Genomic DNA, 15098 nt, shown 5'->3' with positions numbered 1-15098 from the left:
TTCTTATAAAGTGTTTTTAAAATAATTTTTATAATAACCAGAGACTTTCATTTTTAATGTAAGACCAATTGTACATTGATACTTAGGTATATTAACTCTTGGCTTTGGTAAATAGATTATTTAATAAATGTAATTTTGCTAATACATTCTTTGCTGAACTATCTTTTTTTCTTTTTAAGCAAAATGTAACACTAGAAGCTATATTGCAGGTATGTTATTAATTTAATATTCTCATTTTGAAGTATTTTGAAATTGATTTTTTTTTTTTAATTTCTGAAATTTACATTTGGTGTTGCAGAATGCCACAAGTGATAACCCAGTGGTCCAGTTGAGTGCTGTCCAGGCTGCAAGGTAAGTACTAAGTTGTCCAGAGGGAGAATTATGTCACACCTAGGGTGTCTTCGCTGATAGTCTAGAAGTAGTACATTGTTATTTCTGTTCATAGTTTGAAAATTATAGTAATTAATTTCATATATTTCTTTTTCTAGAAAGCTATTATCCAGTGACAGAAACCCACCAATTGATGACCTAATAAAATCTGGGATTTTACCAATTCTAGTCACATGTCTAGAAAGAGATGATAAGTAAGTATAGATTTGACTCCTTGTTCACTTTTTTTCAGTTAACTGAAAATTTAGTATTGTTTAACCAATGGGTTCATTTTGGTTTTGCGTTTATGGTGTTTTCCATTTGTCATGCAATTTATGTAATTTATTATTCTGTGATCTTATTTAGCAGACCTAAAGTGCCTCTCTTTTTAATTTTATGAAGTGTGTATATATTTTCTAGGAAAATTTAGCTTCTGTTTACTGCCCATTCTAACTTATCTCAAATATTTATAGTCTTTGTTAGTTTTTTGGTTTTGGTTTTTTGACTTTTTTTAGTAATATTTTAAAACAACTCAAATAGTGTTTGAGTCACTCTTTGCTTATGAGTCTATATATAGATTAACCTCATGACTGAGTTAACATGAATGGTTTCCAGGACTGAGGAGCTCTTTCTTACACTGACAATATGCCAGCTGATCGACTGATCCTCTGCGAGGTCGTTAAGAGAATTCCAACCATGATAGTTGCCCAACATCATACTTTTTATTTGTGGTAAACTGAAAATAAGAGGGCAGGTTATACTTTTTCAGAATAGAAAGGGAAAAACACCACTTGGTGTCTTAGAGGTACCGGCCCCATTTCTGTTAGTGTTTAGAAATATCTCAGTGTGCTCTGTCTTAAACCTCATCAATTTGAATTAACTGGGGAGACAGTAAGTTTGAACTCCAAAATACTTTAAAACAAATGCTAGTTTTGCATTTAAAGAACATTTAGACTAAAACTTGGGGTATTTTGCTAAATGTTGTCTAAGAAATTTTCAGTTGACAAGATAAAAATAGTGATATATAAATGTTGCCACTAAGGGTTTTTATTATTTAAAGATACTTCCTTCTGCTTCTATTGTGTGCCATAACCATCCCTCCAAAACCCTTAACACTTTTTTATCCTATCCTCTATATTTTCTATAACAAGATTTATTTAAGTAAAAATAAGTTTTATTTCAGCTGTTTAAAAAAATTTTTATTTTACCTCTACCTTTAGGTCCCCCTTTTTGTTCTTGATCCACTTTTCTTTCTTCCTTTTTTTCCTTTACTTTCCAGTCTTTGGCATAGATTCATTTGTGTGGGTGTGTCTGTGAAACATGGTGTATATACAGAAAAGTATGCTAAAATATATACAGACCTGTGTAACCACCACTCAAAGCAAAAATAAAAAATTAATTTTGATCTGACTTTAGGATTTGTCATGGGAAATTGTGTTATAACATAAAAGACCATAGGCTTTGAAGCCAAATAGACCCTGGTTTAAATCCAGGGTTTGCTCTTGACCAAAACCCAAGTGGCTTTTGAGCCTCAGATGTACCTCATCTATAAGATTTAGGTGGTTGTGAGGAATGGAAATAATATATACAAAACACTACACCATATCAAGCTTACAATAAATGTGCATTTGTCATTTACTTATTGCACTCATTATTTTTTCTCTATCTTCTCTCTTACTCTTTTTTCAAATGACATCATAGAAGACTTTCCCTGGCTTTGTAATTTTATTTTACATCTTTCTGTTTTCTCATTTAACGCTTTTCCAGTGTTTTGCCAAACTAGTCTAGCTTCATAACCCTTTATCCTTCCCCTTTGGGACAACATATACTGTCTCATCATCTTTGATCTTATTGTAATTTTACTTCTCCTCTGCCTCTCATACCCTCTTATTCCCTGCCTTTTGCCAAAATTCAACATGTAATTCTTGTCTGCTACTCCATTTTCTCATCTGTTCCATCTTTTTAACCTCACTGCTTGCTCTGTCTCTGACATTTATTCTACTTAAAACCTTTTCCTTCTTGGATCTCTCTAACCTTTTGATACTAACAACCTTACTCTCTTTCTCTGATATTGATGGTTTTCTTCTAAGTCCCTGACCTTTGACTCTCCTTAGTTTTTGTCACTACCGCTCCCTCTCATCCCCTCGTACCTTGGTATTCTGCTTAAAGGAATTTATACCCTTCCAGCTATCTATCCTAAGAATGTAGATCATTTCCTTTTAACGGGTTTTTCCTGCATATCTTTTAACAGGTCTCTTCTACGTCAGTCTTTAACCTTTCTTATCCCTCCTGTGTACCGTGGACTCCAACATTATTTTCTTTACTCCCCTTTTCAGTAGCACTGTATATTTAGTATGTCTATAGAATAAATCCCAAGTTCTTAGCCTGAGATTTGAGTCCTACTCCCCCCCAACTCACAGACACACACACACGTGCACGCTTAGATAACCTACCCTTCCAATTTCATCTCCTTTTATATTTTTGCATACCTTCTTGGCTTCAGCTCTCTTGATCTTTTCCTAGTCATCTGTACACATCATGATCATTCTACCCATGATACTTTTACTTGTATTTCCAGCTGTCAGTGCCTTTCTTTCTTAATCTGTCTTTGAAAAGCTAGTTCAGTTTTCACTTTCTTTGTGAGATCTTCCATCACTATTTCAAATTATAATGATCTTGACCTTTCAGCAAAATCATGCAGCCTTGTAGTATCTTCAGTACGTAAAGCAGATAGTGTAGTGGAGTCTGATGGGGTCCCAGCTTTAAGACCAGTCTAGAGCCTGTGGCAGTGATTCAGGTGAGATAATGAGGTCCTCAACTAGCACGGTGATATTAGGGTTGATGCTGTAAGTACAAGAAATGTTTGGGAGGTAAAACTGACATGACTTACTGATTAGACGTATGTGGGAGAGGAAGGAGTCAAGGAAAATAATGACTAGCTAAATGTTGCAACTACCAGTGGACATAAAGAAGTAGGTTTACATTGACTGACTTTGGGAGCCAATGAGACATTGAGGTGGAGATATCCAATAGGCAGTTGGATGTAACAAGGTGAAATTCAGGACAAGGTAAAGGATAACCATATAGATTTGCATGTCATAAATTTAAAGTTATATGTCTAAAGATATTTTATTGTTTTTTACAGTCCTTCATTACAGTTTGAAGCTGCTTGGGCGTTAACTAATATAGCATCAGGAACTTCTGCACAGACTCAAGCTGTTGTACAGTCTAGTAAGTAAATTAACTTCCTTACTTGCTAGACTTTTTTTAAAAATAAAGGCAAGGAAATGGAGTTTAATTGTAAAGACTGAATTTTATCTTGTAACATTTTTAAACTGGTGAATTTTATAAATTACTTTTGATGGTTGATATCTTTCTGATAGCTATCATTAATCTATCATAAAATAATTTTAAGTGAGGTTACTAAAAAGAGAATAAAGAGTTTTCTTTTTGGGTAGAGACCATCTCCTAATGACAGGTTTTAAAATTTCTGTTTCTGATACTTCCAAGGTTCTGAGTAGCTTATGCCGTTTAGCTTGTAACATACGTATTTTTAAAATTTTGCCTACCTTAAGATGGGCTATAGTGTGTGTTGACCCAAATTGACGAAAGTTCTTTGGAAAAAACTAGATGTCACCAAGTATTCTTAAAGCGTGGGACACTTAACTGACTTTAGGTGGTACTCAAGATGATTTTACGTAGTATATGATATAGCAATAAGTTACGTTGAAGTGGGTAGTGAGACTACTATTCTCTTTCAGATATTTCGGTATGTCAAGGGGAAAGATTCCAGTTAGATGTTAGTTGTAACAAAAAGAGAACAGATTTTAGAGTAGGGCTTCAATAGAGAATAATAGGTACAATTTAATAACAATGTTTTATTTTAATTTTTAATTTTTTTGTTATCTTTCTGTTTGTGGTAAGTGATACTGGTCTTCTATTTACAGAAGTGATAAATAAAATTAGTTAAATTATAAATATGAGTCAGCTGAAACCCTCATACATTGGTGGTGGGAACGTAAAATGGTACAGCCTCTTTGGAAAACAGTTTATCAAAAGGTTAATCATAGAGTTACCATATGACCCAGCAGTTCCACTGCTAGGTGGAACCAAGAGGTATGAAAACGTATCCACACAAAGACTTGTGCATGAATGTTTGCAGTAGTCTTACTCATAATAGCCCCAAAATGGAAATAACCCTAATATCCATTAACTAATGAGTGGATAAATAGATTGTGGTATACAGTGGCATACTCTTCAGCAATACAAAAGAATGAAATGCTGATGCATGCTATAATATAGATGAACCCCAAAAAACATTATGCTAAATGAAAGAAGCCAAACACAAAAAAACCCCACATATTATATGATTTCATTTATATGAAATGTCCAGAACAGGAAAACCTGTAAAGACAGAAAGCAGATTAAATGGTTGACTAGGGCTGGAGGAGTGGGCAGTAGGATTGCTATGGGTATGGGATTTCTTTTGGGGGTGATGGAAGTGTTGTAAAGTTAGATTGTAGTGCTGACCACACAACTCTGTATAAATACTAAAAGCCATTAAATTGTATACTTAAACAGATAAGTTATGTTGCATGTAAATTATATCTCAAAGCTGTTAAAAGGGTGAGTCAATTTTAATTTAAATGTTAAGTAAATAATACAGGTAGTGTAGAGATAACAGCAAAAAATCCTAGAGGTAGTATACAATTGACTGAAATTTGAGAAAAAGTGATCTAGCTTATGCTTAGTTTCTGACCTGGAATGGGTATGATACCAGTGTTTTAGAATTTGGGCCAACCTGTAAGTTACATAAAGAGTAATGATTATAATGATAAATTATTCTAAAATATAAGGTAGGCCTGAAATAGGAATAATCAGTTCTTTAGTTACCCCCGTATCAGCAATTAGGACCACATTGACTAAAGTCTTATAGAATTTTAAGGTTACATGTTTGAAATAGGAACTCTTTGTTTTTAAATACAGTATAGTAAGTATTTCATGCTGCTGTTTTCTTTTAATTAATGATGTAATAGCAACTTTTAGATTCTGTCAATAGGCATGTTACTCAAGTATTGCCAGGGGAAAATACTAAAATTGATTATTTTTAGGGTAAACGTATCTACCACATTTATTCACTCAGTGAACTATGATGGGGCAACTATAGTGTACCAGGCTTTGTATATTTTATCAACTTGTTTAGGCTGAAATCTATAAACTTTTCAACGTTTTGCAGTATAAATATTAGTTTTTCTTTATTATAGATGCGGTACCTCTTTTTCTGAGACTTCTCCATTCACCACATCAGAATGTTTGTGAACAAGCAGTATGGGCTTTGGGAAACATTATAGGTAAGTTGCATTTAAGTTTGCAAAGACTCCTATTAAGATACTTAATTAACTTTTTTCCTACATTGGCATAGCCATTACATACTATGTTTCCTCTAATTTTAACATAGGTTGACTATCTTCTTGCCTCATAAATACTAACTTAAGATGGTACCTCTTTGAAACAGTTATGCAGTTTGCTATCATGATTGGTAGGTTAAATTTGTGTTTCCCAAATCAAAATCTGGAGAAACAGCAACACTTGATGCCCTTGACTAATGGTGAGGAAACATAGAACATCAGTGTCCCAACATGAGCCATTGCATACATTTCAGACTTTCTCATCCTTAATGTAATTTTTTTTTTAAATACAATTTTCATTTCTGTAGGTGATGGTCCTCAATGTAGAGATTATGTCATATCACTGGGAGTTGTCAAACCTCTTCTGTCCTTCATCAATCCTTCCATTCCCATCACCTTCCTTCGGAACGTCACATGGGTCATTGTCAATCTCTGCAGGAATAAGGACCCCCCACCGCCCATGGAGACAGTTCAGGAGGTAAATGAAGAATTACAAAGGCCAGATGGTATATTTTCCCTATGTTTATGCTTCAGATTTTCATGCGCAGGGACTCAGATAATGCATATACTGATTTCATTGCAGGTATGAGATTTTTTTTTAAGTAATGTGTCATATTTAATTTTTGACTCCTGTGAAATAAAAGTTGAGTATCTTATGGCATCTGGAAGAATATCAGTCCACCCTATTTCTTATTTTTTAACGACTATTTTTATAAAAATAAAACATAAAAAATTCCAACAGAAAAATACGAAAGAGAAAATAAAATCTCAAAGATTTATTTACTATGTTGGTTTAACACTAAAAAAATGAGGGATTGCTACAGATAAAACTAGTGTACTTAAATGCAGATGTTCTTGAGTGAGTTTGCATTAAGTCCAATTGAAATTTTCCTTGATTTCTGACAAATGAATTTTCTTAAATGTGTCACATACTTTGTGTTAAATCTACAAATTAAAACAAAGTAAAAACTTTTCTATTTACATTTAATTTATAAATGGATCTGAATATTTTAGGTTTTTAAAAATCCTGTGTAACTTTTAATCCCTTGACTGCGTAGAAAACTCTTGACTATGAATCTTTATAATTGACATCTTTCATCAGCTTCTGCTGATGAAAGAAAAGGTGCTTAGTGTGATTCCCCCCACCCCTTGTCCCCCTCTCCCAGATTTAAAAAAAAAGATCTGTAAGGCCTGAATTCAACAAACAAACTTTGTACTGGTTATAATTTTCTTGACTAAATCTGAGGTCAAAAACTTTATTTTGACTCAAGTATCTTATTAAATAAAATCTTATTTTACTTTAAGCAGGTAAGTGAGACAACGATGGCAATTTTAAGAATAGCTTTTTTTAATTAGCTAGACTGTATACTTGCATCTCCATTCTTTCCACTTGACATTATATGTCATAAAGAAGGTTATTGAAAACAAATGTTTTTTCATTAAGGTACATTAATCTCTGCCAGATTTATTTGGATATTTTAATTAGACATCTGAAATATGTTTTTGGTTTATCAGATTGAATTTATCAGATTTTTATTTTCTTGCTAGAGATTCAAACAAATTTAATGTTGTCATTCTTGCCCTGCAAATAGCATTTACTGCTTTTTGTATCACAGTTATTCATTTTTACAAAGATATATTCATCAACTCTAGTGTTACTTACTGTTTATCTTCTTTCCTCAGATTTTGCCAGCTTTGTGTGTCCTCATATACCATACGGACATAAACGTAAGTAAAGCAGAGCTTAGATTTGGGATTTTGCTCTTGATGGGACTAGAAGGCTTATTTATTCTTTGGGCTTTTAATAAGTGTCAGCATATATCTTACTAACTTGTCAAGCTTCCACAATGTATAAGTACTTTTCAGAAATAGGATTAAGGTTAAATTAAGTTTATATCTTAAATCAGCCAGACAGCAAAAATGCTAACTTAAGAGAAATTATCACATATATAGTTAATTTATTTATCCATATCATTGTTAGTAGTGTTTTTAAGTATTAATATTTATAAAGTGGTAAAAACTTTATAAAGCACCTTTATATTTTTTTAATCTCATTTGATTCTTATAATAGGTAGGCTAGGTATTATTGTCCCAATTTTACAGAATAAGAAACTGAGCCTCAGGGAAAGATTAAATAACTTATCCAACATCGCAGAGCTTGTAAGGGTCAAAGTTAATATTCAAAATTGAGATCTTCTGATGTCAGATCTTGTGTACTTTCCGTGAAACTACACTGCCTCCTAGGCTACAACTTTTTGAGGTACAGTATTGAAGAATATCAAGTATAGTTTTAAATGCGAAGGCATTTTTAGATGATTTGTTCATTAGATGAGATTTAGCTAAGCATTTACTATATATATTCTGGCAAGTTTTTTTATTAGGCAATCCGAAAATTCTCCTATATGTAGCAAGGCAAAATGTTATTCTTCAGTGGCGTAAAACAATGGATAAATTTCAGTGACTCTAGAATTGATTCTAGCATTGATCTAGCATTGATCTGGCCTCTATTGTTCCGACTAAGATCTCTTTCTGTTTTTATGATCCTCTCTTCGTTTACACACACATAGAATACGTGTGTGTGTGTGTATGCCAGAATTATGTGTGATATATCATTGGGATAAAGAAAATACATCTTTGCTAACATTTCTTGAGAGGCAGTATAATTCATACGTAAATATTAAGCCACATTTCTCTAGTTCATTTTAGGATTTTAAGCTATTAGGAAGGAATCTTGTAAAGATTATTTAAGTAACTTTATTTGTGACATATTCGTTTGAAATATAAAAATTAAGTGAAACTTGTTTGGTTATATACTATCGTATTTTCGAAATGGTTATAAAAATGACTTAGCAAAAGATGTAAAGTAATTAATATCTTAAGGAGGAGGTAAAATTATACAAAAAAAAATGTATTTATTGCTTTTGACTGCTAAGTTTAGTTCCAAGCTTTCTAACAGCCAAGATTAAAAGAGAAATATGCAAAATATCTGATATTTCCCTCAAGACTCCCCCCACCCCAGGACATTATGGAATTGATTATAGGCAAGTAAAAGCTTCCACCATCCATTGGTCCTGTTTATTTCAAAGGCAGGGTACTAAAGTGACAAAGTACTGTAGTTATAGGTATATTTATCAAGTTTAACAAACACTCACAGATTATTCCACTTAACCCAGAATTGTGCCATGAATTGTAAGCTCAAAGATAAAGAAGACATAGAGACCCTGCCCTCTAAGACCTCAACATTAGTATCAGGTAAAAAGAGTGAAAGGAATGAACTTTTGTCAGTGACTTGTTATGCTGAATCTATTTCTGTAATCTCTTACCAGCACCCTTATGAGATAAATTTTATTCTCCTATTTTACAAATAAGGAGATTGAAGCACAGTAAAGTAAAATAACCTAACTGAAGTCATACAGTGAATAAGAGCCATAGCTGAGAATTGCAGCCAGGTCCAAGGCCTATGCTTTTTCATACCACGATCACATAAACACACAGTATGCTGTGAAAACAAACAAGAAAAAAAAGTAAAATAGAAGACTGACCAAAATGCTAGATTATGAACGCACATATTCTCTCTGGCAACCAGAAAGCTTCAGAGAAAGTAACGTTTGAAATAAGCATTGTAAGGAGAAGGACAGTGGTAGAAGTGGTGACAGAGGTAACAAAGATGATTGTGTTAATAGTTGGTATTTATTAAGAGTTTAAAATGTGCGAGGCACTGTTTTAAGTACTTTTTATATGTTAACTCATTTATTCCTTACAGAACTCCTATGGGATTGGTACTGTCATTATCTCCATCTTAGAAATGTGGTAAAAGAGGCAGATAGTTAAGTAATTTGTCTGAAGTCATACAACTAGAATTAGTAGGATTTTGTCAAGTTGAAAAAGTCATTTCAAGTACATGAGGAAAGATATTAAGGACTCAAGAGGATACATGGAGGGTTTGGAGAATATAGGTAGTTAATAACCCAACACATTTGTCAGGGAGTTAAGTTGCAGGGTTTTTGTTTGTTTGTTTTTTGCTGAGGAACATTCACCCTGAGCTTACATCTGTTGCAAATCTTCCTCTATTTTGTATGTGGGCCACCGCCACAGCATGGCCACTGACCAGTGGTGTAGGTCTGTGCCTGGGAAGTGAACCCAGGCCACCAAAGTGGAGCGCGCCAAACTTAACCACTAGGCCACCAGGGCTGGCCCAGTTACAGGGTTTTGAATCCTATGTTAAAAGAGTTTTGGCTTTATCTTGTAATCAGTTCAGAGTCATCAAAGATTTTTTAATGGAGGAGTGATATGCTCACATCTGTTATAGTCAGATAACTTAGAAGAGGTATGGAGGGTTTGGAATGGGGAAGGTTTGAATGTAGATGGGCCTATTTTCCTATCATAGTAGGTTTAAGGAAGTTGATGAAGGTATGAACTAGAAGCAGTCATGGTTAGGAGAGGAAAAATTTGAGTGTTAAGAGGGAAAGTGACTAGAACTTTGAGAGGAAAAGATGAAAGAGAAGGAGAAGTAAAAATTAGTTTGTTTCTAATTTGGCAATATTTGAATGGATAATAATGCCATGAACTATCAGAAGGAATAAAGCAAAAGGATGAGACTGGTAGAGGAAGATGATGAGTTTATTGTAGGACAGACACATTGATTTTTATTTACTTGTTGTTCCCCCATAGCAGTATTTCCAAGAAGGAAAAGGCAGTACAGATTTGAGATATATCAGTTATTTAAGGAATTCATGAAAATATGGACATTGAGTAAGATTCAGAAAAAGGGCTAAAAATTTAATTCCAAGGAATTCTCTGAATTTGAGCAGTGGCGGCAAGGGAAGAGGAACCAGCAAAGGAATTTTTAAAAGTAGAGAGATGGAAGCATAAATTAAAAAACAAAGAGTGGGGAAAAAATAAGGCGAAGATTTAGCTGGTTCTAGATCACGCAGGGTCTTGTAAACTACCTTACAAGCCATGTATCCTTTTTATGTAGCTGTTGGTGAGTGAATGAATAAGGGTCTAATTTGTATTTTGGATTGACAGTTCACATCACTAAGTGAAGTGTAGATTTTAGGGGAAAGTGGAGATGGGAAGACAGATCAGTGGTGATTTTGTGGTATGGATGAGAGAAAATTAGGACCAGTGCTAGAGCTTAGACATGTGGAATAAAAAGACAAGGGAAGACTTGAGAAATGCTTAGGTGATAAATTTGCTGGTTTTGATATGGGTGGTGAGAGAAGAAATGAGTCAGGGATAATACTCAGCTTTCTAACTTGGGTTTTAGAGTAGGACACAACAGAAAACACGAATAGCAGCAGGAATGACTGAATTTATGAGGCAATGACTAGTGAGAAGGCTGGAAAAGCTGGGTTGGCGTGTGGAGATAATTAGGTGGTTTATGGACTTTAATATGCCTATGTGACATTAGAAGAAAAACTAAATATTGACCCTGAGGACTAGAGAAGAAATCTGGACTGATTCTGGTCAGTCTGTGTTCATTTGCTTTCTAATTATTGTGCTTCTTAAAGTTAATTTGCAATTGCAAGGATTCTGTAGCGTTTGGTTTTCCTGCCCTTTTTGAAGTTGTTCATCCATGGCTTGACATGCCTAGACAATTCGGAGTGTTACCTAACATTTGGTATAAATCTAGCTTATTTCACTGCTGTTCCAAGTGAAATTAGTCAGTAGCAGTTTGGTTATGTGCTGAGACTTGATTGTTAGTGACACTGGGTGATAAGTGTGTTGGGGGTCCCCAAGACCACCCTTAGCTTCAGTGATTGCTAGAAAGAATCACTGAAAAGCTATTACACTCATGCTTATAGTTTATTACAGCAAAAGGATACAGATTTGTTTGGGAAAAACTCTGTTTCTTCCTTCCAATGTAGGGTAAAACACAGTTCTTCCCTACTGTGTGTTTCTCTCCTGTGTGCCTCCTTTGGTACTCATACAGAACACTTCACTTCTGACACTTCTGGTCACCAAATGTATGGAGATTTTCTGCCACAACAACAAGCAAATCTCTGTGACACCAGCTGGGTGTCCTACAATTTAACTCAATTCTGACACTGTCTACCCAGAGATAGTGTCCCACAGGTTAAGGGCTCAGTCTCACAAGACGGCCCACCCTCACTTACACATGCACACTTCAGTTGCCACTTGAAAGCCCAGGTTGTCACCTGTGCTTCTGACCCACTGGCTGTAGTTTGGAGGTTCCAACAACCGCCTCCTTGGGTTCGAATTTTCTAGAGCGGCTCACAGAACTTACGGAAACAGTTACGTTTACCAGTTTATTAAAGGAGATATGATAAAGGATAGAGATGAAGAGCCAGATGAAGAGATACATAGGGCAAGAGTCAAGGTGTGAGAGGGTCTCTAGCACAGGAGCTTCTCTTCTTGTGGAGTTGGGGTGCATCCTCCTGGTGTGGATGTGTTCGCCAACCTGGAAGCTCTCTGAACCCCCTACTACTGGATTTTATGGAGGCTTCCTCATGTGGGCTTGATAGATTATAACTCCATTTCCAGCCCCTCTCCACTCTCTGGAAGATGAGGAGTGTGGCTGAAAATTCCAAGCTTCTAATCATGGTCTTTCTGGTGACCAGCCCGCATCCAGGAGTCCACCCAAAGTCACCTCAAAGAACAAAAGATGCTCCCAGTGCTCTTATCACTTAGGAATTTACAAGGGTTTTAGGAGCTCTGTGCTGGGAACTAGGGGCATAGACCAATATATATATATTTCTCACTATTTCACAAGATTAAAATCAAGAAAGGCAAAAGGCACATAGGGCAGAGTTTAGGAAGAAATCTAAAGGTGCAAGCTTCCAGTTGTCCTCTCTCCATGGAGTTGTAAGAACAGCACCTTATTCTCCCAGCAACCATGTGTGACAGCACATATGAAGTATTGCCAACCAACAAGCTCCTGAACTTTGGTGTCTAGGGTTTTATTGAGAGTCAATCTCATAGGCATGGACAGCCCACATGGCTGACCTTAGCTACTCAGGCTCTGTCCTCTCCCAGAGGTCAAAGTGATACAGTATGACCCAAGGCCCCAGGCAAAGGAAAAGAGTTGTTCACCATAAAATCACGTTGTTAGCATAAGCTGGCTGTCTGGCCCAAGGTCTCAGGCATACAGTGTTATCAGGCAGCATAATCCAAAGGCGCAGAGGTTATCTGGAAGGAGCTGATCAAGGGCCAGTCCTTTCTTTGGAATGTGCAGGATTTGAACACCCCAAGCCTCCTGAGTTACCCTTTACTGCATATAAGGATTAAATGTAAGTATACGGTTGTAACTTGGTTCAGCTCTAGTTGCCTGTGAAGCATGTGTGGCGTTAACATTCCATAGACATTCCACAGACATCTACTCTTCTAGGAAATGCTGTACTTGTTAATAGCAATTTTCGGTAATGGTACCTAACAGGATATTTGTTAGCATATTTACTGGAGGTGACAATCATTGAAACTCTTTGAGCTGAGCATATTCTTGTTGGAAGACTTTGGGTTGCTAGAGATTTTCCGTTGGCTTATATGATACCAGTTTTCAAGAGGATTGTCAGTTCAAAACATTGACCTTGTAGAGTTGTCAGTCTTTTGCTTGTGTATGTATGTCTCCTACTGTGTGTCTAGAGATCAGCTTACTAGCAGTCTTGAAGTATCTGAAATGTTGCTGAAGTGTACAAAGTTTTAAAGCCTCCTAGCAGAGAAAAACAGACACAAATAGTGAAAAATAAAGTCACCCAGGATTGCTGAAGACTTTGTTGGCATATGATTAAACAGATTATTAGCCAGAAGGAAAAGAGTACACTCGTTGACTGTTAGTGGCTGTAAAAGCCAGGTAGGTTAGCACAGAAATCAAGAAAAAGGGAAAACCAAGAGAAAATAATAGCAGAGGAGAAAGTGTAAAATAGCAGAAGCAGCTCAGATGGGAAAAGGCAGCAAAGTGTGAAATTATAAGCATCAAAGACATTGAGCAGCTGATAGCCTGATAATGGAGATGAGGAAAGAGAACTTGGGTGAAAACAGAAGAAACTGGAATGGCCTGATTATCTTGTTTGTGAATTGCAAAGTTTTTAAAGCATTTTTTAAATGAAATTTTCAATTAAGGCCTAATATATTATAAAACAAAATTCAGGGGACCTAAGACCTAGCTATAGCTTACTTTCCCCTACCAGCCTTTGAGATATTGTCATGGAGATCCCACCGAAAACCAGTAACTGATCTCAGCTTAAAAACTTTGAGTAGTTCCTTTTTGTAGGCCTCTGTGTGTTAGGGAAAAAAATGATTTTCTGCTAATAGTAGGAGCCATGTAATGAAAAAAAGTTACATTTCACTTAGCAGCCTCATAAAACATCGCAGGCCAAGGCAACCAGTATCATTCTGCACAGTGTTCCGTTTGTGGACATGATTTAATGAAACATACTATTGTGGATAATACTATTGTGGATAGACATTTAGGCTAGTTCCTGAATTTTCCAAATATAAATAATGTAGCAGTGAATAATCTTGTGTATTTTCATGTTGTTGGAAATATGCTTCAAGCTAAATTCCTAGAAGCAGGATTGCTAGGTCAAAGACTGAATGCATTGTAATTTTGTTACATACTACCAAATTCCCTGCCTTAGGGCCTATGCCATTTTGCATTCCCAGCAGCATCATACAAAAGTGACTTTTCTCCATAGCCTTGCCAATAGAGTGTGTTGTTAACATTTTTAATTTTTGCCAGTCTGATAGTGAGAAACTGTATCTCAGTTTTAATTTGTATTTCACTTTTTAAGACTGAAGTTGAACATGATTTCCTATGTTTAAGCGCCATTTTTATATCTTTGCAAATAGCCTGTTATTTATTGCCTGTTTTTCTATCAGGTTTTTCGTCTTTTTTCTTAGTTTTTAAGAGTTCTTTATAGATTAAGGACATTAGTTCTTTATTTGTGATACATATTTCAAATATTTTCCTAATTTATCTTTTGTCTTTGATTTTTGATATATTTTGCCATGTAAACTTTTTCTTTGTTATGTAATCAAATTTATCAATCTTTTGTTGAATCTAGTTTTTTTTTCTGAGTTATAGATGTTTTATTATGTTAAAGAAATATCTATAAAATCCTATTTTGAGTGTTGGCATCAAGATTGGGTGTTGAATTTTTCAGTGTCTATGGAGATAATCATGATTTTTTCCCTTAAATCTGTTAATATGACATACATTAATGATATTCCTAAAATTGAACCATCCTTGCATTCCTTGAATAATCCCACTTGACCATCATATATTATTTTCTTTTTTTTTTTTTTTTTTTTAAAGATTTTATTTATTCATTTTTTTCCCCCCAAAGCCCCAGTAGACAG

At 35.1% G+C, this 15098-nt stretch overlaps 1 protein-coding gene across 1 annotated transcript in view; it reads left to right on the top strand.

Annotated features, from left to right (window-relative positions):
* KPNA3 (karyopherin subunit alpha 3) overlaps positions 1-15098 on the top strand; it is an 86459-nt gene that overhangs the window by 57717 nt on the left and 13644 nt on the right. The window contains exons 4-10 of the mRNA XM_004433670.3: positions 180-209; positions 299-351; positions 489-584; positions 3515-3600; positions 5634-5720; positions 6086-6255; positions 7461-7505. Coding sequence (XP_004433727.1) covers positions 180-209; positions 299-351; positions 489-584; positions 3515-3600; positions 5634-5720; positions 6086-6255; positions 7461-7505 — 567 coding nt within the window. The remainder of the gene's footprint in view (positions 1-179; positions 210-298; positions 352-488; positions 585-3514; positions 3601-5633; positions 5721-6085; positions 6256-7460; positions 7506-15098) is intronic.

This window comes from Ceratotherium simum, chromosome 10 (assembly GCF_057802395.1).
Source record: "Ceratotherium simum simum isolate JZ-2026a chromosome 10, ASM5780239v1, whole genome shotgun sequence".
In the NCBI taxonomy this organism is placed as follows: domain Eukaryota; kingdom Metazoa; phylum Chordata; class Mammalia; order Perissodactyla; family Rhinocerotidae; genus Ceratotherium; species Ceratotherium simum.
The sequence above is the reverse complement of the archived record's forward strand: the minus strand, read 5'-3'. Positions and strand labels throughout refer to the sequence as shown.